At 43.4% G+C, this 22,471-nt stretch overlaps 3 protein-coding genes across 5 annotated transcripts in view; 1 reads left to right on the forward strand and 2 right to left on the reverse strand.

Annotated features, from left to right (window-relative positions):
* Positions 1-1,411: 1,411 nt before the first annotated feature.
* Positions 1,412-4,682, reverse strand: isl2a (ISL LIM homeobox 2a). The gene is made up of 6 exons (XM_030096472.1): positions 4,547-4,682; positions 3,981-4,170; positions 3,574-3,833; positions 3,153-3,439; positions 2,398-2,565; positions 1,412-1,830 (listed from the first exon to the last, which is right to left on the reverse strand). The coding sequence occupies exons 1-6, from the start codon at positions 4,602-4,604 to the stop codon at positions 1,714-1,716; spliced, it is 1,080 nt and encodes a 359-aa protein (XP_029952332.1). The 5' UTR covers positions 4,605-4,682; the 3' UTR covers positions 1,412-1,713.
* A 2,487-nt stretch (positions 4,683-7,169) lies between these two features.
* Positions 7,170-13,919, forward strand: etfa (electron transfer flavoprotein subunit alpha). Of its 2 annotated transcripts, XR_003931771.1 has the most exons (13): positions 7,170-7,265; positions 8,436-8,585; positions 8,689-8,770; positions 9,021-9,103; positions 9,248-9,347; positions 9,545-9,655; positions 10,049-10,150; positions 10,266-10,334; positions 10,411-10,493; positions 11,174-11,239; positions 11,562-11,642; positions 13,361-13,514; positions 13,547-13,919. XR_003931771.1 is itself a non-coding variant. In XM_030095659.1 (12 exons), exons 1-12 carry the CDS (start codon positions 7,227-7,229, stop codon positions 13,394-13,396), a joined length of 1,002 nt encoding a protein of 333 aa, XP_029951519.1. In that variant the 5' UTR covers positions 7,170-7,226; the 3' UTR covers positions 13,397-13,919. The 2 variants fall into 2 exon arrangements, 1 of the variants encoding a protein (XP_029951519.1); XM_030095659.1 differs by having other exon boundaries at positions 13,361-13,919.
* An 842-nt stretch (positions 13,920-14,761) lies between these two features.
* tmem266 (transmembrane protein 266) overlaps positions 14,762-22,471 on the reverse strand; it is a 28,153-nt gene continuing 20,443 nt past the window's right edge. For both annotated transcript variants that reach the window (XM_030095657.1, XM_030095658.1), the window contains exons 4-11: positions 20,777-20,931; positions 19,545-19,618; positions 18,654-18,710; positions 18,328-18,466; positions 17,236-17,351; positions 16,825-17,017; positions 15,494-15,556; positions 14,762-15,417 (exon numbers count right to left, since the gene is read on the reverse strand). In XM_030095657.1, coding sequence (XP_029951517.1) covers positions 14,780-15,417; positions 15,494-15,556; positions 16,825-17,017; positions 17,236-17,351; positions 18,328-18,466; positions 18,654-18,710; positions 19,545-19,618; positions 20,777-20,931 — 1,435 coding nt within the window. In that variant the 3' untranslated portion in view covers positions 14,762-14,779. The remainder of the gene's footprint in view (positions 15,418-15,493; positions 15,557-16,824; positions 17,018-17,235; positions 17,352-18,327; positions 18,467-18,653; positions 18,711-19,544; positions 19,619-20,776; positions 20,932-22,471) is intronic.

Consider the following 22,471-nt stretch of genomic DNA (forward strand, 5'->3'; position numbering starts at 1 on the left):
TTTAGATCTTTTATCAGTTTTTTTTTTTTTTTTAGTGTTTGTGAGTCTCCCCTTTCGCTTGCTGATAAAAGCTGATCCTCCCCAACAAATTGTTGAGGTGTAGTGTGTCAGTCTCTGTTTGACCTGCCTGCTCTCTTTGTCCAGCGGCTATTTGCCGCTCAGGATTCCTGCAGGAATGAAAATAAACTGAGGACACGCCAGGATGCGTCCGCGGGCGCGCGGCGGTGCCCTCCGCGTGCAGGTGATGCCAGATGGAGATAAGGAGGCGGCCGGGCCTCCGCCTCTCCTCTGTCTAGACTTGCAGCTCAGCGTGGGCCTCAGGTAGGAGACACTGTTCAAATAGGACCGTTTGATCCGGATGACTGGAGCAAAACTACATTTTACTATTATTACATTGGGCACAAAAAAAAATGGCTCCGGGCTGTATTTAAATATCCAAATCAATAGATTGCAACTTTTCTTTGTCCCGTTCACTGATCCATCACTCAAGGGACAAATGTTTAATGATACCTTGTCAGTAATTAGTCAGCGAGCCTTCCAGCTCAAAGACAGATCAGCTCTAATTATCCTGAGTAAAGTTACTAACTCGTGGACTACAGGGGAATTTTCAGCTTATAATCAATACAACTTTCTTTTTTTTTGGGAGGCTATAGGTTTTTTAACCAATAGATCACTATAAAGGCTGCAGGACTGATCCATAACTTTATGTGCATCACTTTGGAGATGTTTTTAATAAAATGCTGTTGAGTTTGTCTTTGCAACTCTATCTATCTATCTATCTATCTATCTATCTATCTATCTATATTTTGCATCTATCTATATTTTGCTCGTTACTCAAACAAAAAAAAATGTAAATGACTTGTTAATTCTAAAATAAATTTCTTCTAATTTTTCAGTCCAATAGATTCTCTAATCGTCTTGATGAATTAATGAGTGTGCACATTAACCCAGAACGCCTCCTTAAAAGTCACATTTTGGATATTTCTAACAGTAAATTTCCCAGCTGGCGTTAATTTGGGTTTTTTTTTTTTTTTTTTTTTTTGTCTAATTTTCAGTCATAAATTTAAAAAAAAATTAAAAACCTCGAATTTTCAAGAAGTGTCGTTGCTTTACAGGCAGCAGGTATGCGCGTCTAGATATTTCCATTTATTTTCCCAACCTTATAAGTTCTCCTCTGGTATATTTAGGAAACACTTGGACTTTGCATGCAATAGTCATTTGTTTTATTTATTGATAAGATCATGTACGCGTCCTCAGAATAAATAATAATAACTTATTTTCTGGAGAAAACGCCAACACTGCGCGCCTCTCTGTTTCTCTTCTGTTTCAATAATTTACAAGAGTCAATAACAAAAACTTACAAATCATGCACATCTCTACACGCGCTGTGAGAGTCCAGGCGTCCGGAAAAGACTCACGTATGTTTGAATCCGATCACATATTTCCATTATGTCCAGTTCAGGTATTGGCATCGTGGTAAAGGAGGTAAGGCGTCCCGCTGCCACAGGCCCATGAGCAGTGCGCGCTCCCGGATCCACAGCTGTCACATCCCCACTCGGACCCTGAGCGTATCCGATGATATAATCCGTCTAGAAATCCTTTCATTTTTTTATTTTTTGTATTTTTTTTTTTTCTTGAGCGTCATTGAGGGGTCTTTGCGCACTTTCTTGCGGGTGAGAGTTTGGCGCCCCCCGGATGACCCCGGAGGCCTCCTCACGTGTCCACGGGGCTCGGCACCATGCTGTTCGGTGTGTCCGGTAACTGCGAGGACAGGGAGGTCACGTCGCTGCCCGAGGAGTTTCCCAGAGAGCCGGATTCAGAGAAAGACACCTGCCGGGGCCAAAGCGCGAGACAGGTCAGCGAGAGATGGCGACGATGGCAAAGATCTCCATAAGAAAAAAAAGCAAATTTAATAAAAATGCATGAAGTTATTTAGAAAAAAAATACGATAACATCAGATTGTTCCTTAAAGTAACATGTGAATAAAGATTTTTCAAATTCTCCCCCAAACTGCGACTTAAAACACGTTTGCTTATCAACCTCATGAGACCCAGCCATGATCAGGAGGTTCCACGTGGTTTGCACGTGTGTGATTTACACAACCAGTTTGATACACAACACTTCGTTTTGGGGTGTTTGATGGCAGCCTGGTGCGGAAAAGTGTGTCAGTAGCTGAATTTGGAAATGCAAATTGGTCCGTCACTCCAATCTGTGTCATGAAAACAGTTCAAACGTTTAATTTGCCTCTTATTTACTTTCTTTTGTTCCTCCCCTCTCTATCCGTGTCACTGCACACCTGCAGACTTAAAATGTTTCAGCATGCACTGGGATTTAAACTGTTTCGGCATGCACTGGGATTTAAAGTGTTTATGCATGCTGAGAAGCCTCCACTCCCACCAGTTGTTGGAAGGCGGGCTGGTCCAGGTCGGTCTGCAGGGCGAAGTCGCTGAGAGTTTTCCAGGGAGGCTGGTAGGTCTGCACCTCCACCGGGTTCCCCTGCACGCTGCTCTCGTGCCGGATCGGACTGCCTGCCACCAGGGGAGTGCCTGTCAGGCCCTGCAGGTTCTGCAAGAGCAATAAAAACACGACTTTCTCTCAGTTTTGGGTCAGAGATCTGGTAAAACGTCACATCATTGTGCTTTAAGCCAAATTATTTAACAGTGAGGCATTTAAGAAACACACTTCCAGGATATCAGATAACAAGAACATTACGTTCAACTTTGTGATTATTAAATAACCATTCACCTTTTGTAAATACATATTTTATATGAGCAGCTTCATTGAGAACTGGAAATAAAATTGCTACGATAAAGCCTCAACATTGAATTAAAATTATGATAAGAGAAATTAAAAAAAAAGTGAAAACGCTTGTAACGAATAATTTAATCTTTTTATCTAAATTTCACTAATATTATTTTCAGGTTCAGTTTTTTCATTAGGCATAAACTTTTATTTATTTCCCTTCATTTTGTGGATTTAAATGATCACATCATGTTTAATCTATACATTATGTGTGTTGCAGTTTTATGCATCTTATCTTAACTGATGCATGAAAAGCGCAGAGTCCCTGTCTTTTGCCTTGATACTGAGAAACAAAATAATGCAATGTAAAAAAAAAAAAAAAAGAAAATTAAACAAAGGCGATCGCTCACGGTTTTGTCGCTGTGCTGCTGCTGCTGCAGCTGCTTCATCAGGATGGACTTCTTCTTGTCTTTGCAGCGCTTGTTCTGGAACCAGACCCGGATGACCCGCGGGCTGAGGCCGGTCATCTCCACCAGCTGCTCCTTCATCAGGGCGTCCGGCCGCGGGTTGGCGTTGTAGCAGGTCCGCAGGGTGTGGAGCTGCTTCTCGTTCAGCACCGTCCGGACCCGGGTGGTCTTCTCGGACTGCTTGTGGACGTGGTTCCGGTGGTGCGGGGGGTGCCGGACCGACACCGGCTCTGATTGAGAAATAAAGAAAAAAATAATTAAAAAAATCAAAAAAAAAATCAGAGGCTTGAAATTAACTAATATTTATGGAACTATAAAAAAAAAAAAATCTTTTTAAAATAAAAAATAAAAAGAAAAATGGTACCGGAGATGTGCAGCGGTCTGCCGTGGACGCTCCCCGGGCTCAGCGGGCTCCCCGCGGCGGCCCGCTCCGCCAGCAGGCCGTGGTCTGCCCGGCACAGCAGCTCGTCGTCCCGCAGGGAGAACTCGTCCCCCGGCAGGAGGTGTCTGCTGCACATAGAGCACCGGAAACACTCCATGTGGTAGACGCGGTCCCGGGCCCGCATCACCAGGTCGCTGCTGCAGAAGCCCATGTTACACTTTGCACATTTGATGCCAAACAACCTGAAAAGGAGCACGGAGATGTCTCGGTCCCATGCATGCCCAAGCATATATCTGCCTGTTTTTATCTCAAATAACGTATGCATTTTTATTATTTAGTTAAATAACATTATTAAAATAAAAAAAAAAAAAAGTATTTGAAGTCCACACCTTGCATAATCTGTTTTACAGTAAGTTTTCCCGTCGCGCACGAAACAAGTGCAGTTCTCGTCCAGGTACTGGTTGCACTCTGCGCACTTGAGGCAGGCAGCGTGCCACTCCAGGTCCGGGGAAACTCTCAGGATGTACTGGTCCTGGATCTGACTTCCACAGCCCACACACATAGCGAATCCCGACTTCTCTGTGAGGTGAGGGAAGCATGAACTGAATAAATCCCCCTGACAGTCCCTTCACCTGAGGGAGACGCTGGCTATTGTGCAGGGATCACAACAAAAAGCACTTTTATAAAGTGGATGAATTATTACGAGGCCACTGGAGCTAAAAATACACCCCGGTGGATTGAGTTACTTTGGATGCATGCGCCACACATCACATAAGGAGTTAAGTATAGCTGGAAGAATATTTGTAGTTTTTCGCTTTGACAAGTTGCAGATTTTTAGTAGTTTTCTGCAAAAAAACAAAGAATTTTTAGAAGATCATCTGAAACATTCGGGTGTAAAAGTCGAAATTTTCAAAACAAAACAAACAAAAAAAAAAAAACTAATGATCGGGCTTACTTTTGGAATGATCCCCCATATCATCCAAGAAAGAAGTGTTGAGCAGGATATCCACCATACAGGAGCAGGAGGCGGCGGGGAGCCGGCGCGCGGAGGAGAGGAGCGGCAGAGGAGACCGTCCCGTCCCGGGGCTGGACTGGAGGAGAAACTCTTATTCCTCCTCCGAGAGGTGGAGAGAAACAAAGATCATCGACCGGTGACGTCTGCAGACCTGGACCTCTGCAGGTCCGAGGAGAGAGAGCCATGCAAATCCTCCAGTCCTCTCCTCCAGGACCCCAGCGCCGGCTCTCCCCCCACATCCTCTGGGCTGGCTGACTACAGTCTGTGTGTGTGTGTGTGTGTGTGTGTGTGTGTGTGTGTGTGTGTGTGTGTGTGTGTGTGTGTGTGTGTGTGCGCGCGCGCGTGGCACAGTAGTGACCATTTTTACTCTCACCTCTCTGTTACTTTTACTATACTCTTTTCAGTACTTTTTATTTACATTATATTTTCCTACTTATCTATTATTATGATCTATACCCTTCATCTATTTCTTCACTTAGTGATCAAATCCTCACTTGTAGTCATATTCTCAGTGTTGTTTATTCGTTACCCAGCGCTACTCCCATATAGTTTTACGCTTATTTTTACTCCTATCTTTCCTTTCACCCATAGCCTTCTGTTTCTGTCATTCGTGTTGTCCAATTTCTTTTTTTAGTATTTTTTTCTGAGTTTGTAAGAATTTGGATTTATAAAGACATGATACACTGTCACCTCCTGCATTTACCACGCTCCTCTAGTGCGTCCTCTAGTGGACAATACAATCACATGAGAGTAGACTGGGTTAGAATTACACTTGGATTTTTTTTTTCACATTTGTGGTCTTCATTGTTGTTCATATTTCCTTTATGTACAATATTTTATCAGGTCAACGATTAGGCAAAATTTATTGTATAAAGGACCTACATAATTGTGATTTAGTGGATTGACCATTCACAAAATTATGATAAGAAGTGGACATTTAGTTTTCTGTCCTTTGTTTCAAATTGTCAGGGGAAACTTGTGCATATCGTTTGTAGTTGTATTTCTTTTGAAAAGGACAAACAAAAAACGATGGAATAAGCAGGTAATATTTCTCTAATAAACACAGCATGATTTTTTTAGGTGTTTTGTTCCCTGTTGTTATAGCATGAAAGACTTTAAACCCAGCAGAAAGTTATGTTTTGATCTCCTAAGCTGTTTGACAATATTTGTAACCTGGTGTGGCTTTATTTGCTTTCAGACAAAATTATCCAGCCTCTGAAGATATGTGCTATATTGACATAAAATGTAGCTAAAAATATAAAAACAATGGCTTTGTCTTAATTTTAAAGAAACACATGTGTTTTAACTACCGTTTGTTCTAATCTGTGTGTTTATGGCATTAGACATACAGTGTTAAAACCTGCTTTTAGACACCAGATGCATGTCAAAAACTAATTATTCACAGAGAGAACTGGGGCATGTTGAAGAGAGTACCAATATGTTTGTAAACTGTTTTAAGCAAGTTTTGTACTTTGGAGTTGAGGTTACAGATAAACCTTTCTCTGTCTCTCCTGTAGCTCCCCCCCTCCCACCCCTTTTTCCTTTTTTAATTTAGTTATGTTAATTTAAAAAGGGACTTTTTCTATTCCACAGTCGCTAATGCTTGCTCATGTGGAACTGTACGGTGCTTAGAAATGACTGTTGTTCGCTATATAAAGCTGAATTAAATTGAATGTTGAGTTGCGGTATTCAAATTACAATTTCATAATAATTCAAATTAAAGTGCATAATGTGAAATAATGATATTTTCATTAAATGCTCATTTATTGTGTTTTGTTACAAAATGTTGCTTTAAAATGATACAATGTTGCCAATTCCACAGTCAGGAACGTTCTAAATGACGTCATCATCTAATTAGCATAGCCATTTGAACACCTGCCAAATTGAGCTGTGTTATCAAGATCAGTGGTTGGCTTTAAAAAAAGAAGGTGTTGTTATTTTGATTAACGAATAATCTAGTCATTACAGTCCCTGGCAATATGCAGAATGCTATATACAACTACAAATTACATTTGATTGGTGTCTTGTCTCATATCATCACTCAGCAACATTTGCATATTTAAGGTTCATGCAGTATTTCCTGTTTGCAATTTAATCTGTAAAGCGTATTTTATTAATCATATGTTCAGTTTTAAAATAAATAATTGAGCATGCATCTTCCATTATAGGAAAAAAAAGAAGAAAAAAGTTCTATTAAGAAAAAAAAAATATTTACACTTTTTTTAAGTAACACATTGCTTAATTCGCCTAGTAATTGGTTACTTTTAAAATATTATTACTCAGCTACTAACTCAGTTACTTTTTTGAGGTAAGTAATTACTTTTTAGAAGTAACTTGCCCAACACTGCTGAAAAGAAGCAATCTGAAAACATCCACAGTGCACTAATATTTCCAAAATGACATGTTTATTTATTTATTTTTTTTAAAGATGTACTAGCTTGAAGGCAAACATATTTCAACTGACTGGAAAATGTTAAAATTGGAAATGATTATAAGAACTCAAGCGATTGTTTATCTCTGGGAGGCGTGTCTCTTTGAAATATCGCGAGAGTTGCTCTCAGCCGGCTGTTGACCTTTGGCACAGTTTATTCTGCAGTGTTGAACCAGCAGCAGATCCAAGATGAACCGAGCATTCAACAAATCCAGCCTCAAGCAGCTGGTAAGAGCATGTCTCGTCTTTTTATCCGTCTTTCTCTCTCAGACACACACACCTTGTTCACTGAATTCAGTTTGTCAGAGTTTAAGGTTTCCCTCGGAGTGTGCAGCAGCAGCAGCTGCTAGCTGGTTAGCTCTCAGCTCTCAGCTCTCAGTTCTCAGCCTCCTGCTCGACGTGCGGTGACACCAGCTTACAAACACACGTGGATTTATTTATTGATTTGATCCGACTTAACCTCAATTTAAATTTCACGCGGTGAAACGGCTCGATCGAGAGGGTTATTTTTGCTTTGTTTTGACCTGAGTGCTAACTGGAGTTAGCACAGGTAGCTTGTTATGAAACCTTCACCACAACAGTTATGAAAGTGCCACTCTGTCAATGTCAGCTGTTACTAAAGTGTCATCCAAAACAAAAACATGTGTCCCCATGATTAAAGTTGTCAGATTAAGTGTCAATCAGAAAAGTGTCAGAATTTATCTACCGACTCCGCTCTGTTTGAATGACCTCTAAACACTGATAAGTTTTGTCCAGATGAGGCTGGTGGGATCCTGCTTTACTCTGACTGATCTGGACTGTTTGTCCTCATGTTTTCTGCACATTTCGAAATTCAAAAGACGGATCCCACTAAAATCTCGTTTGACATGTTGACATGAAATGCATACACAATTCCAGACAAAATAAAAGTGGTGCTGTTCTGATTGTGAGGTCAGTTTTGGGGTCAGAATTGTTCTGAATGAGCAAACCAGAAGTTGAATCTTTTTTTAAATTGGTCGATATTGATATCTGTCCTAATAGAGAAGAAACCTCACAATGTTACGTGCGTTCATGTTCCCACTCAGTATTAGTCAATGTGTATCTTTACCTGTTTAGCTGATAATGGTGACAGATTGTAAACCTTGAACATGGCAATCGTCTCCCCGCATTCATGCACAACTTTGCATTAAACTTTAAGTAACAACTGAGTGTCTGTATCTTGTTAAAAAACTCAATGCTCTGTATTAATCTTGGTAAGGTCTTATTGATCATATATCGATTGGTCAGGGTTACATACTGTGTAGGTCTGCCTGAGACAGTGCCGAATTTTCAAAGGATGTGAATATTACAAAGCAGTATCACTGAAACACCTTCACATTTGATTTTTGTTACCCAAGTTGTTTTTTTCCCCCCAAACAGACCGGCCTCCTCCAAAGGTTTCAGAGCACCTTGGTGGTTGCAGAGCACAATAATGACAAGTTGACACCCATCACACTCAATGCCATCACTGCTGCCAGCAAACTCGGAGGAGAGGTGTCCTGTCTGGTTGCTGGGACCAACTGTGCAAAGGTATGCAACACAGTATGGCTGCACTTGTTGTGATGTGTTGCCTTGTAATTATTTTATTATGTTGTGTTTTCCAGTGAAGTCAAGTGGCTTTCTGTCTTCTCAGGTTGTCGAGCAAATCAGCAAAGTACAAGGAGTGAAGAAGGTTTTGGTGGCCCAGCATGATTCATACAAAGGTGCCCTGCCCGGTGAGTGAGACACGATGGCTTCTTGGTTGGCTTTCTCGATTGTTTATTTATTTATTTTTTTATATATTCCTACGTATTTGCAGCTTTTGACTAAACAAAGGCATTAAGGTTCAGGCTCCAGGGACTAAAGGAAGACATAAGACTAGTCGTCAATTATTTTCTCCGCTCCTGTTTAGAACTAAAATTCTTCTAGCTGAAATTTAACCCACAGGCTGTCTGATTTTTGTTTCTGTTTCTTCTAATCTTATAGAGGAGTTGACTCCATTAATCTTGGAGACACAAAAACAGTTCAACTTTACTCACATCTGTGCTGGCGCATCTGCTTTTGGAAAGGTAGGCTACTGTCACTTCCTTCTATTTGAAAATATATTTGTTTTTAAAAACAGAATTTTCTCTTGTATTGATATCTGATCAGAAGCTCTGACCTTCAGATGTTCTTGCTGATGTGATCTTGTTCTCTTTCTCTCTCCACTGCAGAACCTTCTTCCCCGAGTGGCGGCGAAACTGGATGTTGCCCCAGTTTCTGATATTATTGAAATCAAATCTCCAGACACTTTTGTCAGGACGATTTATGCAGGTAAACATTCAGCATGTTCTTATATCGTCCACATTTAACTTTGTTATCCTCATTTATTATAGTATCAGTCAAACAACATTGAATGATCGTGGTAAATGAGCCAGTTTGAGTTTAGTTTTAATGAATCTCCTTCAGTTATATGTTGAGTTTATGTTCTGCTGACCAGTTTTAAAGCTGATAATGTTTGTATCCAACAGGAAATGCCCTCAGCACAGTGAAATGTAACGAGCCGATCAAGGTGTTCACTGTCAGAGGGACGTCTTTTGAAGCAGCTGCCATTGAGGGTGGAAGCGCCGCATCGGAAGAAGGTAATATAAATCACCAATTCTTCTTCATTTGGAAGTTGTTTAACAATATGAATAACCAGGTCAATGGTCAGACAACTGATCCACTTCTCTACCACACACTAACCATGATACAGGTGCATTGCGAAAATTGGAATATAGTGGAAATTTGGAAGTTTAACCATTCAGATTTATTGAAAGGAGGATTATCTGTTTTAGTTATTTTACATACACTCAGTTTTGAACATGAAGTATCTCAAAATATAAAATATTTCACAAAATCAGTGTTTTTCCCAGTTTTGTATGTATATGCACTGGCTTGTGTTGTCGGTCAACGCGCAGTGAAAACATAAAAACTTCCCGGATTGTGATAACAGGCGTAGCTCTTCAGGAGTTTTTGTTTCTCGTTGTATTCAGTGTCCTCCACCTCTCCCTGCGGGGTCTCCGAGTGGCTGGAGCAGAGTCTGACCAAGAGCGACCGTCCAGAACTGACCAGCGCGAAGGTCGTGGTGTCAGGAGGTACGTGGTCGTACATCTGAAGCAGAGACACCAGTTTTCTCTGTCATTTTTGACTGGATCGATCACTTTGTCGCTGCATTTAAAAAGACGAATCTTTGATTTTATTCGTTTCAAGGAAGGGGCTTGAAGAGTGGAGACAACTTCAAGCTGCTGTACGACCTCGCCGATAAGCTGAATGCTGCAGGTATTCACTTGTCATTCGTTACTTTGTGGCCGTTTTTGCTCAGTGGTTAATATTATCGTGTGTGTTATTTTGTCAGTCGGTGCATCCAGAGCTGCCGTAGACGCCGGATATGTCCCCAACGACATGCAGGTTGGACAGACTGGAAAGATTGTTGCACCCGTAAGTTCCTTCCTCTTCTTTTTTCAGTTAAAAAAAACCTAAATTTCATTCTCTTGATAGAGAGTTCAAAGGTAGGTAACTCTCCAGCCATCCTGCATGTGGAGTGTGTGTAGACTTGTCCAGTTTGATGTTGGTAGCTGCACTTCCCCAGTAAAAAGGTTAAGTTCCCATTATGTGGTCCAGACGGGTTTCCCCAGCTGTGATTATCCACACATTAGGCCCTGCAGAATGTACATGATGGCACATTTAGCTGTGTAAATGAATTAGCCGATCCACTAAAGCAGAGTGCAGTGGATATCTGCTCTGAGCCTCAGACGGGGCCCGACCCTCCAAATCGCATTTTGTAAATGTTAGGACAAGCTTGTGAAATTTGGTTAATTGGATATAAATTAAATCTGGTTTAATGTTTTAAGAAACTTGAAACTTTCACAAACTTTATTCATGCTGAGTTTTGTTGTTTTTTAGTAGCATTTAGTGTAGGCATGTGTTAAATACCATTAAGTGGTCGAGTTTGTATTTCTCTGTGTATAATCCTCATGTCACAAGACAATTTAACTCTCACAACAGAGATAATCAATATGGTGTCTTGTAGATAAAGTAATGGTTGCCCCAGCATGCTCTGATCGTTCATATTACAGCTGGTTTTATTTTGCCTCACTGTCTTCTGCTCTTGTCTGCAGGAGTTGTACATTGCTGTCGGGATCTCTGGAGCCATCCAACACTTGGCTGGAATGAAAGACAGCAAGGTAAAAGTTCCAATTACAATGTTCTGCATAAAAAGCAGGAAGTTGAATTGCTGCATTGATGCAGACTCTTGATATCTGGATGAAGACGTTTTGGTAAAACTGCAAGGCTGCTGGACAGTGGCGACATGTCTGCACCGAAGGAAATGGATAGAATGTGGTTATGTTGATGGCAGCTCTGTCAACTGTTTTTACACAACTCCATGAACATTTTCTATTTTTTTGTGACAGTTAAGCCTAATAATATGTTCTTTTTTCAGCTTCTTTAATAAAACAGAAATCCTTCAAAATAGTCAAATGTGCCTTTTTTTTTTTTCTTTCTCAGACTATTGTTGCCATCAACAAGGACCCCGAGGCTCCCATTTTCCAGGTGGCTGACTACGGCTTAGTGGCTGATCTCTTCAAGGTAACCATCTGGGATTGATATCCCTCCAATAGAGTTCCCGTAATCTCACATTGGGGAAACAACCGCGCTGCAGGTGGACTCGCTCTGCCTGCGCCGCGATCGTCACGTCCTGAGTGACAGTCAGACTATAACTTTCTCATTGATAAATTTTGCACGATGTCTGCACGGCGCTGAATTATTGAGTCCCCGACTGAATGTTCGGAGCGCGTCGGCATCTCCGAGCGCACAGAAAATGCCTCAGCCCCTTCTTGCCAGGTCATTTATGCGCTCGGTTGCCTTCTTGTGTCGAGCTGGCACCCGGGGACGGCGAGCCAAGCGCGCTGGCACGAGCCGCGCCGGGTCCGGCGCGACCCGTGAAAGCCTAGAGGGTTATATTTTCCTCGTGCGTCCTGTCGGTCATGTTTTATTTAGCCCGCCTCTGTAGCGCCTCGGCGGCCCAGGTGTCCCGACAAACTCCACAGAAGTGATCAGTAATAATAGCTGACGGCAGCGGAGTTGCGACCCGCCGGGGGGAATCGTCTTACAGGTGATCACTCCTCAGATAACTGATTAAAATGGATGGGCTTTCTACTTTTCCCCCCAAATGGACAGTTGATACCCTGTACCAGCCGAGGCAGAGACGGGTGATTCTGCTCCGTTGCTCACCTCACTATGCGAGCTATTTGAATCATTTTGTGCTCATATATTTACCTCTGAGGTCTTTCGGAGTCTGTCGTTGTGGAGGGGAAGAAAAAAGAGGACTCTTGTGTTTATTTATGAGCCAGATGTCTCCCTCGTTGAGTTTCACCCTTGCATTTATCAACCTTTAAACACTGATAAATGTTTGTATACCTGCTGCTTGGGGATAAATCTCCGCAGCATGTTTTACGGTTTGTGTAATAAACACACAAATGTCATATTATGGAATGTGCTGGTCAGTATTTCTCTTCCAAACTTATAGCATGCATGTTTTTAAACCTTAAACATTTCTGTTCTTTATTTATTCGCTTATTTCTTAAGTTGCTATGTTAAAGGTATGACTACTGTAGTCATAGCAAGATAAGCAGCTAGACGGTGTAATCTTTTAAATCTGGCATCATGTCTGTCCTCAATCCAATCAGAAGAGAGGGAGGCGGAATAGTAAATACATTGTAAATTTAACTGCAACACAAAGTGTCGAACTGAAGACAAAGTTGATACGACTCGCTGACGCCTAATAATCAAAACGAACAGAGTCAATAAACCTTCCAAAGCGGGTCAAGTGGTCCCAGCAGTTGTTGGTGTAGATTAAAAATCAGTTGAGTTCATTACAAAACTTAAGCGACTCTGTCCTCTTTCCACTGCAGGTGGGGGGGAAACGCCTCCCTGTGGTAGCCTCACGACTTGAGTGCGCAGTTATCTCTGGGCTGATAGTCTGGACCCTCATTTCAATTAAAGTTTGGAGTAGAATGAATAGTGTGGTTCTGCATAGTTTGGTCTGTAGGAGGCGCCACAGTCTCCATTCTGATGAAACAATGACCAGCATCAGCAGTGGGTGATTAGAAGTCGCTGGAATTGAGATCAGAGCACTTGGAAATAAAACTGATATGAAAGCACAGGATTTAATCAGCCAGGATAACACATGATAAACACTGTGGAAATTGATTTAAAGTAATGAAAACTTTGTATAAAAGTGCCCTACTGTCCCTGTACAAAGCTGATGAATTATCACAAGTTCCTCCCGTGTTGTCTCTCCTCAGGCTGTTCCTGAGATGACCGACGCTCTCAACAAGTAAGGAAGCAACACCAGCTGAAACCTGCAGCCGGAGCAGATCCGCAGGGGACTCCCGACAACCGTCCCGGCCTTAAAACACTTCTGAAGCTGTTCCTCAACATCTTCTCTGTAACCTGCATCAGATAAAATCTCAACCGAGGGGAAAAGCGTACATACCAGTTTTTATAAATACTGTATGTGTTCAATATCAGTGGGTGATACGTTGTACTTACCTTGGCAGGGCGGTGTTGTTTTGCTTTTGGTAGTACAGCTGTTGTAATTTGTATTTAATTTTTGTAGAGCACGGTAAGACCTCTTTGGGAATGCTTGATCCTTCATCCTAACATAAAGCTGTGCTTGCATGAGCGATGCCTTTTGGAGAATAATCCTAATAAACGGTGTAACTGCATACCACAGACCTGTCATTATTTGCCATGTTTTCATTTTATTGGGTTTATTTTATGTTGCAGTGCTGCCTCCATAAACGTAGAAAGGGTCTGTTGACAGTACAATAAACAGTTTGCAATATGGTGGCAAATCTGAAAGATTCATGCTTTGATTTACTTTTCAGTGTTTCGTTGTAACTTTCGAGTCCCTCGCTCAGTTTTTCTTTCTCCCACTGTGATACGATGGTCAAATCCATCCTTGTTTATTTACAGCTTCCAAACAATATATAGATTTTAAATGTCATTGCAGACCTGAATGATATGAAATCTATCATGTGCAGGTAGATTCTTGATGTCGGTCGTGCCGCTGTCAGCAGAACGCGGGTAAACACCGACTCGGCTGGGTCCGGTCAGCTTCCAGTCATGGCACCGGGATAAAAACTCGCATGACTCACCCGCCAGTCAAAAGTCTGCACTCTTTTCCACTCACAGAATCAAGATACAAAGTCGTCAATAATATAGAAAGACAAAGGTTAGAAAGAGTGATCCGATGTACCCTGCAGCAGTCCTTCAAAGAGGACGATACGTTGTGAGTTGGGAGACATTAGACTGACAAGCGAAGCGGCTCACATCCCTGCACTTGAAATCCACAGCTTGTTTCTCGGCTAAACAGATATAGATATCTGCGTCTCACCCCAGAAAGCATCAAGTTTCACTTCCTACAAATGAAGTTATATCAAAAGCCACATTTTCTTGTCCGGAAACTCTGGGCTTGAGCCCAATTGCTGGTTTCTTTTGGTAAAAGTAAGTAAAAGTGTATTTTTGTGTGTGTATGTGTCAATTCCTGATATTTGTTGCCTGATATTGTCTGCCTTCCTCTGCTGTCCATGCTGCAGGAAACTCTCCGCTGCAGCGCTCCAGAGCTCCAGAGGACGACAGACTTGTAGTTTGTGTGCCACTGTCTCCCAACAACACGGGAGTTTAATTTTTGCGGCTGAAACCAGAAGTGTTTCGGAGTCCTATGTCTCTGAAAGGCGGTTGACTGCGGAGTCCACCGGCGCCATCATCCGGTACTTCTCCTCCAGGAGAGGCTCGTTGGTCTGTAGGTGGATGACGGCCTTGGAGTGGAGCCCCAGCCGGCTCTCCTGGTTCCTCTTGTTGTAGATGTTGACCCTGTGCTCCAGCTCGGGGCTGTTCTTGGTGGAGCCCGTGGGGCTGGGCGGTTTGAGGTTGACGGGGTCCAGGCCCTTCTGCGTCAGGCACGAGTCCTCGGTGAGGGAGGAGAGCAGCTCCTGCACCACGGCGCTGGGGCTGCCCCTCGGCTGGGTGCCCAGCGCCAGCGGGCTGCTGTAGGGCGGAGGGTAGCAGCGCTGGTCGCTGTAGTCCGTGGAGGTGGAGGCCTCGCGCACCGTGGAGCTGCAGTCCATGGAGGAGCCCAGCGTGTGGCTGCTGATGCTGTGCTGGCGGGCGCTGAAGCTGGTGCGGGACACCGTGGTGGAGGAGGCCTCGCTGACCGAGCTGCCCGTGCGCTGCAGGCGACTGGACGGCGCCGCGTCCGCGCTCACCAGGGAGGACGGGAGCTGGCTGGGGTTGTTGGGTAGGTGCACGTCTATGGCAGCTGTGGTGATGACGCGGGCCGGGTCCGGGATCCCCGTGTCTGCAAACACAACACATCAAGTTTCAGGACTCCAAAGGGCTTTCCTCCAGGGCATGAACCTGAAGCAGGAACTCACCGCTGCTCGGCTCGCTGTAGTACTGACTGATGTAGTTGTTCATGTCGTCTTGACCGTGGTGATCTGGGAGGAAAGCACCAGTCAGGAAAGTTACCAGCTCTCCCATTAGAGAGGGTTTTAACATAGATAAACACATGAAATGATTTGCAGTGGTAATAATGAGTCTCGTACTAAATACTACATTGATAAATCTCTTTTTGATTTTGTATTATGGCATTATAGTGTGTTATATACCCTTAATTACATATATGAATATTTTTAGGAATCATTCAAATGAAGGTTTAATTCAAGGTTTGATCTGCTCATTCATCTGTTCTCAAAGTCTTGTGCTGGTTAGATGTTTTTAATTGAGAATATTTGTCTTTATATTTAGCCTCTGGCTGGTGTAACTTCCACAATAATGGTTTTACTATAAAGCTGATTTTCCTTATTTTGATTAATCCCTGTTACACTGACAATAAATTCAAATTTAAAACTGTGTGAAGAAAATAGTTCATAACTTTATCCTTCACCTATTTAGAATCAGAAGAAGACATATTTTTTTTCGCTCTCTCATCACCTGCAGCTCTCCGTAGGGGAGGTCTGACCCACACTTTGGGAACTGCTGTGCTGGGAGATTAATTCACGTATTGTTTTTGCTCTGTTTGACTGATCTCTTATGGACTAAACCAGTCAGAGTTTCTACTCAGAGCCATCTAAAGTACCTCAGAACAACAATTTATGTTTGTGTTTCTACAGGGGCCGGCCATTGTTCTCAGTTAGACGTGACAAGGACCATCCCGAGATGATCACTACCACATGATCTGGTTCAGGTCCGGTTAAGAGGCTGTCTGACAGGAAAGCAGCGTGGTGCGGACGTATGGAAGGTCGCACTGTGATTTATAGCTTTGATAAAGGAAAAGCCTCGGCGTTTTGAGCCCTGACATCACCTGTGCTGAGAGCGCTTTGTTGCTTTAAATCCTCTAAGTTATGACCTGTCAGTGTGCGGGAGGTTTATAGTCCATCTGGGCATGGCACCAGAATTCTGATGTGCAGTTGAGGACGAATACTTTGAGAAGAGGACACCAACACAGTGTCTGGTAGCTACTGTTAATAAGTAGTCACACCCTCTTCTCAGTATATTCTGTCCATGAATGCTGCTCCTTTGCATCAGAAATCAAAGTTCTAATGAGCTTTAAAACTTCTCAGACACGAGTTAACTGGGCTTGCTTCCAATATATATTCAACTATTCGTGTGTGATTTACTGCAGGAAGTAGGGCCTAAACTCTCTCATGCACAGAGGCCTCTGAGAGCCTGTAGTACAAAGACGGCGGGTGTTCCAGACGGTTACCTGCGGCCCCCCCAGGCTCTCTGGCTTTGACCGGCCTGAGATGCTCGGAGGCCCCGGGGGCCAGCCCGTCCACCTCCTGGAAGCTGCTGCTCTGTTTACCCCACATGTGGTGGATCTGCATGGCCGCTTCACGCTCCGCCACCAGATCCAGGTCCTGCTGGGCCAGGTGGGCCCTCAGCTGCCGGATTTCAAACTGATAGAGAAGCAGAAGGAGAGAGAAAACTTTTATTTTGACACACACGCACACAGGATATTCTGCCTTAACATATTCAATCATAACCATCACATTATGTCTCCTGAGTTTAGAGTGAGTATTTGCTTTGTTGTGTGGCTCTTTGCTGCTCTCTACTGGCTTCATGCAGCTATGAGTTGGTTTAAAACAGGAAGGATGAAGCAGATAGGGGGACTTACGGCCTGTTCCTGGCAGATCTGAGTGAGGCGATCAAGCTGTTCCTCCCTCACTGCCTTGGCCTTCTCGTACTGCTGGATCTCCAGCTCCATTTCCACCTTCACCTGTAGCACATAAGCTACAGCAAAAGAAAACAGCACAATCAGTTTGATTACAACTGTATCTGTAATTGTAAGAAATGAGCATCTGAAAGTGTTTTAAAATGTGTACTCTATATTATTCAGTTTATGAAAAGGGTGTGTATGACTTGTTTATTTTCCGCTGTAAATATAAAGATTAAGTTGGAGATTTCGCCTTATTTCTGTTTATTCGGTGCAATTAGTAAGAAATTCAACAGGTTCCTGAGCAACTTCAGTGGTGTAAAGGAAATAATGTCCAATATTTCATTTTTAGTGTGGAAAACATACCGAAACATATATTCAAATATATCGACTATTAAGTAAAATTTTGCACTTCCTGGCCACTTTGCACAATCACTGACATTACTTCCAGCCAGAGACATTTGGGAGGGACGCGGGGAGAACAGTCATATCCCAGGATGCTCCGTGGGGCCATCACGAAAAACATTTGTGCTTTTTAACTAAGTTGAAATTCAGTTGAATAATAACCACGTAGTTTTTAAATGTGGAAATAACTTTACAAGTGAGATGAAAGCTTGCACATTTTTTCAGGAACATGCATCAAAGAGTGTTCATGTTTGGAAAGCTCTTTCACACCAAAATGCTGTGTTCATGAAATATTTGTGTCGAGGTGATGCTTCACAGTTACTGATTATCCTCATGACATGACCTGTACTTTAGTCTAAAACCACATGGGGGAGCAACATGATTACAAACAGAATTATGCTCATTACATAAAATGCCCTTCATGCACCTACGTGAGACAATAATTTGCATGAAGAATCTGTTATTTGAGAGCTGAAAGCACAGCTTCAAAAAAGGAGATTATGCTCAGCTGATAAAAACAGAAGCAAAAGTAACAGAGCAAACAACCTGAACGGAGCAGATCGTGAAGAGAGCACATTGCGGTATCTGTATCTGTGACCTGACAGTAAAGGACGGGACTCGGGGGACGGCCGCCCCTCCCAGCCTCACCGTCAATGATCCTCTTGACCCTCCAGATGCGCAGTGTGATGATGAGGCCGATAGCGTCCCAGGGGCTGCTGGGCCCGTTGGCCACTGTGGAGGCCACCATGGGGGCCAGAGAGAGTACGATGACAGCTCCATCAAACACCTGAGAAACACACACACACACACACACACACACACACACACACACACACACACACACACACACTCAGCAGGTTACAGTTACGCATCTGAAGCTGGAGTAGTCGTCACACCGCGCCGTGACATTGAGGGAATGACACTGCAGTGAAAGGGGCCCCGAGTCAGGACTAATGGGACTCCTGGGAGCTTACCTCGACTTTGTTCTCTATGTAATCCCATATCCCCAACACCACGATCCTGAACACCGTCTGAGACAGACAGAGGGACGGGGACGGAGACAGAGAGCAGGGTAAGACAGAGGGCAGCATGGGCAAGAGAGTGAACGATAGAGGCAGGCTGCAATGTGTAGGAAGTATCAATAATGAACCTGATTACAACAGTAACCTCTCAGTAACTCCCCCCCCTCCTCAACATCATTCAGGGAGAGCAATAAGGAGACGGTGCATTCAGTTCCCTGTGCAAACAAACAATCCTCTTCATCCTCATTTGAGATCTTCAAGGTTACACCAGAGCAGAGAGCATTCAGCGTGCTGATGCCACGGCTTCACAGGGGCTTGCCTTCATCGCTCAGTGAATCTCCAGCTAAGCAAAAGTTAGCAGCGACGTGGTCAAGTCAAAAAAAAAAAAAAAAAAGAAAAAAAATCAAGAGGAATTTGGCAAGCTGTAACACAAATGGTAATCAATACAGCACACCTGAGGCCTCGAAATAATTTGAAACCAGCATTACAGAAAAGCCCCATCTGCATTTTAAAATGTTTGTGCTGTGAATCAATGGACGAACCTGAGAGGGGCGGACCGTGCCAGCTCCAAGACCAGCAGAAATACAAGGATTTTCACAATATTGATCCTCCATGCATGAGTTCTAATCTGTGATTTAGGTGCACTGTTGGTGGGACTGCATGCAAGCTCATGTATACTAAGCACACACTAATCATGCTGTGAGGGCCTTTTTGATTAGTATTATGAAAATAATGTGGGCACACCTCACTGACCCCGCATCCTGCACAGCGGAGCATTAATGGATGGGCCGCTGCATCAGCTGGAAGTGAGACCGGTTTTGTGTTGCGAGGCTGAGAACTCACCTCGGTGAAGAACACGGAGAGGATGGCCAGGCTGATCCAGTGGATGATGCTGGCAAACTGGAATGCATTATTGACTGAGGAAATAAAGCAAAATAAATGACACCGATATGTTTCCAAAAAACTGTTTATGAGCCCTGAAGAGGTGAATAAACACTGTTGCTGCTGACAGGGTGTAGTAATGTACTAAAAATGAACACATTCATGCACACACTCATCCATAAATGCACAGACACCAGCCTGCAACAACCTCATAAATACAAATTTGCCACTTGCCGTACATGCATGTGTCTGTGTCCTGTTTATTCATCAGGCTAATTGTGGACAGACTCAAACAGCGCTCAGCGATCAGCGGGGGCATTTCTCTTCACGCGCCACAACTCCCCCCATCTGTCTTTGTTTGCTGTGCTCAGTGATCTGTCTATCAGTCCATTCGTCTTCCCTCAGTCATCCCCATAATCTTCCACCGGCCAACTCTTGCATAGCTAGATTTCTTTGTCTGCCAGCTAGCCCTCGCACATTCGTCTTCCAGCTCCTTTGGCGTGGTCCATCAGTTTGTCTCAGGAGAGCAGTGAAGACTCCAAATGGATTTGGATACTACTGAAGCAGCACCCTGTGCACGGGCCTGTGACATCAAATAGACCATCACCCCTGACCTTCTGCTTATGATGGATGAGGATGTTTCCACTGTGCCAGATGATACAGATAAAGGTGATACCGGGGTGACGTGGGTCAGACGGGAATTTCGACCACCTGACACCCTGCATTAATGGTGGAATACTAATGGGAGGATTTTTTTTCCCCCCAAGACTGTGATTGATCACAGCGCCCGGTCTCTGAATAGATCATCAGTGACACCGACTCATTAGACGTACGGCAGGAGAAGAGCAGACTGTTGGTTCACCTTTCTGCTGCATATGATCATATACATTTGCATTGATTAATCTTTTTTGATGCACAAAACCAGACTTCAATAGTGCAATATTACTCCCCACCCTTTTCAACACTTTTTTCCTGGCATTGCAGTGTGTCCACGGTGAGCCCATTAATGGAGAAATATTTCAGTTTAATCAAGTGATAGCACATAATTTATAGAGATGTTTTATGTAAATTGGATTTATTCTCAATAATTTGATGGGAAAAACAAAAAAAATCCCAGCGATGCTCAGATTTTTTTCCCGCAGTTGTGCCACCAGTGTCCAGTGCTCTCAGCATGTCGGCCGGCCGTCACTCACACTGCAGCAGCTTGGTGTCGATGAGCAGCTCCAGCATCAGCAGCACCACCACCAGGATGACACAGGCCACCAGGAAACAGTTGAAGCCCGCGGACAGCAGACACACCTGCCACAGCGCTGCCCTCCGGCCGCAGCACGGCTTCAGCCAGTTTGACCTGCGATGGATTCAGACACACACATACACACACAGAGGAAGAGAAGAAGATCCGATGAGGAGCTGTGGTTACAGAGATAGACGGAGGGCCTCACTCTGGTGCTATTTTGAATATAACACTGAATGCAGATTGGACAAAGCCACATGCAAGGTCGGATCGATAAAACACCAGAAACGTCAAGCTCAAAGTGTGAGGCGTGTTCAACCTTGACTTAACTCAGCTTCCTGTCAGCCAACGCGACTCTAAATACTTTCAGCAGAGGGCACAATTCTGCATACTAATCACACACACTAGGATGATGCATACCTTAAGTTATTTACACCTTTGCACTTAATGTGAAAAACAGATAGCAATTCTATTACCTCTGGGATGATACACTATGAAGTAATGTTCTGCATTCATGGGCTCCTTGTATGATCAAGATATTTGTTTTCAGTACAACAATACCTTCATTTCACACTAATGTCCTTTCAGGAACTGCAAGTTAGATTTAACATAGTGCATATTTTCAACCTCGAATGCCAATTCAGATTCATATGGTAGACTCAAAGCTTGGACTAAAGACTTTTATTTAGAACTATCTTGATTGGAGAAATGCATGTAACTTGACATGACAACTGTGTGACCCATGAGCAAAACTACTTAATTAGAGTAATGCATTTGGAATTTATCGTTTCCACCCTATGAAATAAATTACAGTAACCACAGTTTGTGTCTGTTTCTGAAGGCAGATTGGATATTTGTCTTCTTCCCATCAGACAATCTATCAATCTATCTTCCAAACACACTTCATCCAAAAGCTGGGTACACAGTAAGACAAGTCACCTCTCCATCACCACCAACTTTAGAGTCACAAAGCAGCAAACTACCATTGAGATGAAAACAGAGTCCCCAGAAAAAAACCCATGCATGCACAGGGAGAACATGCAAACAAAACACCATAAAAAAGTTTTCTGTACTTCACACCGTCCTGCTGCTTCACTGGGTGAAAAGAAAGGCCTCTATGTGAAACTGGCACGCTGGCTTCTAGCCATCTGGACGGCTGTTTTCTAACAGCCTGGCAGGTAGTTAGCTGACTGGCTCTCCCTGTCGCTCTGGATGACTGAATAGCATCGGCTGGCTGGCAGGACTGACCACATCATGCAACTCCTCTGTGTGTGTGTGTGTGTGTGTGTGTGTGTGTGTGTGTGTGTGGGGTGGGGGGGCTGCATGTGCACCACGTGGAGAGAGAAGCCAAGGATTTGTTTGCTTGACTGAAAGACGATGGGAAATATTTTGACGATCTTGTGTGAGATCAACAGAGTCAATGCTTTATTTTCCCATTGAACTGGAGTGTGTTGGTGTCCCTGGTGTGTCTATCCCATGTCCAGGCATGCCGCATTTGAATACGTGAAGTGTCGGACCTGCTTTAAATCCATCGTTACTCTCCCCTTCACGCTCCTCCAATCAGAGCCAGACCGGCCGAGACTCCCGAGGATTTATAATCAATAAATAATGACAAATCTCCAAGAGTCACACGGGGCTTTCCCTTCCTTTTGCA

The sequence above is a fragment of the Salarias fasciatus genome, chromosome 7 (assembly GCF_902148845.1).
Source record: "Salarias fasciatus chromosome 7, fSalaFa1.1, whole genome shotgun sequence".
Lineage (NCBI taxonomy): Eukaryota > Metazoa > Chordata > Actinopteri > Blenniiformes > Blenniidae > Salarias > Salarias fasciatus.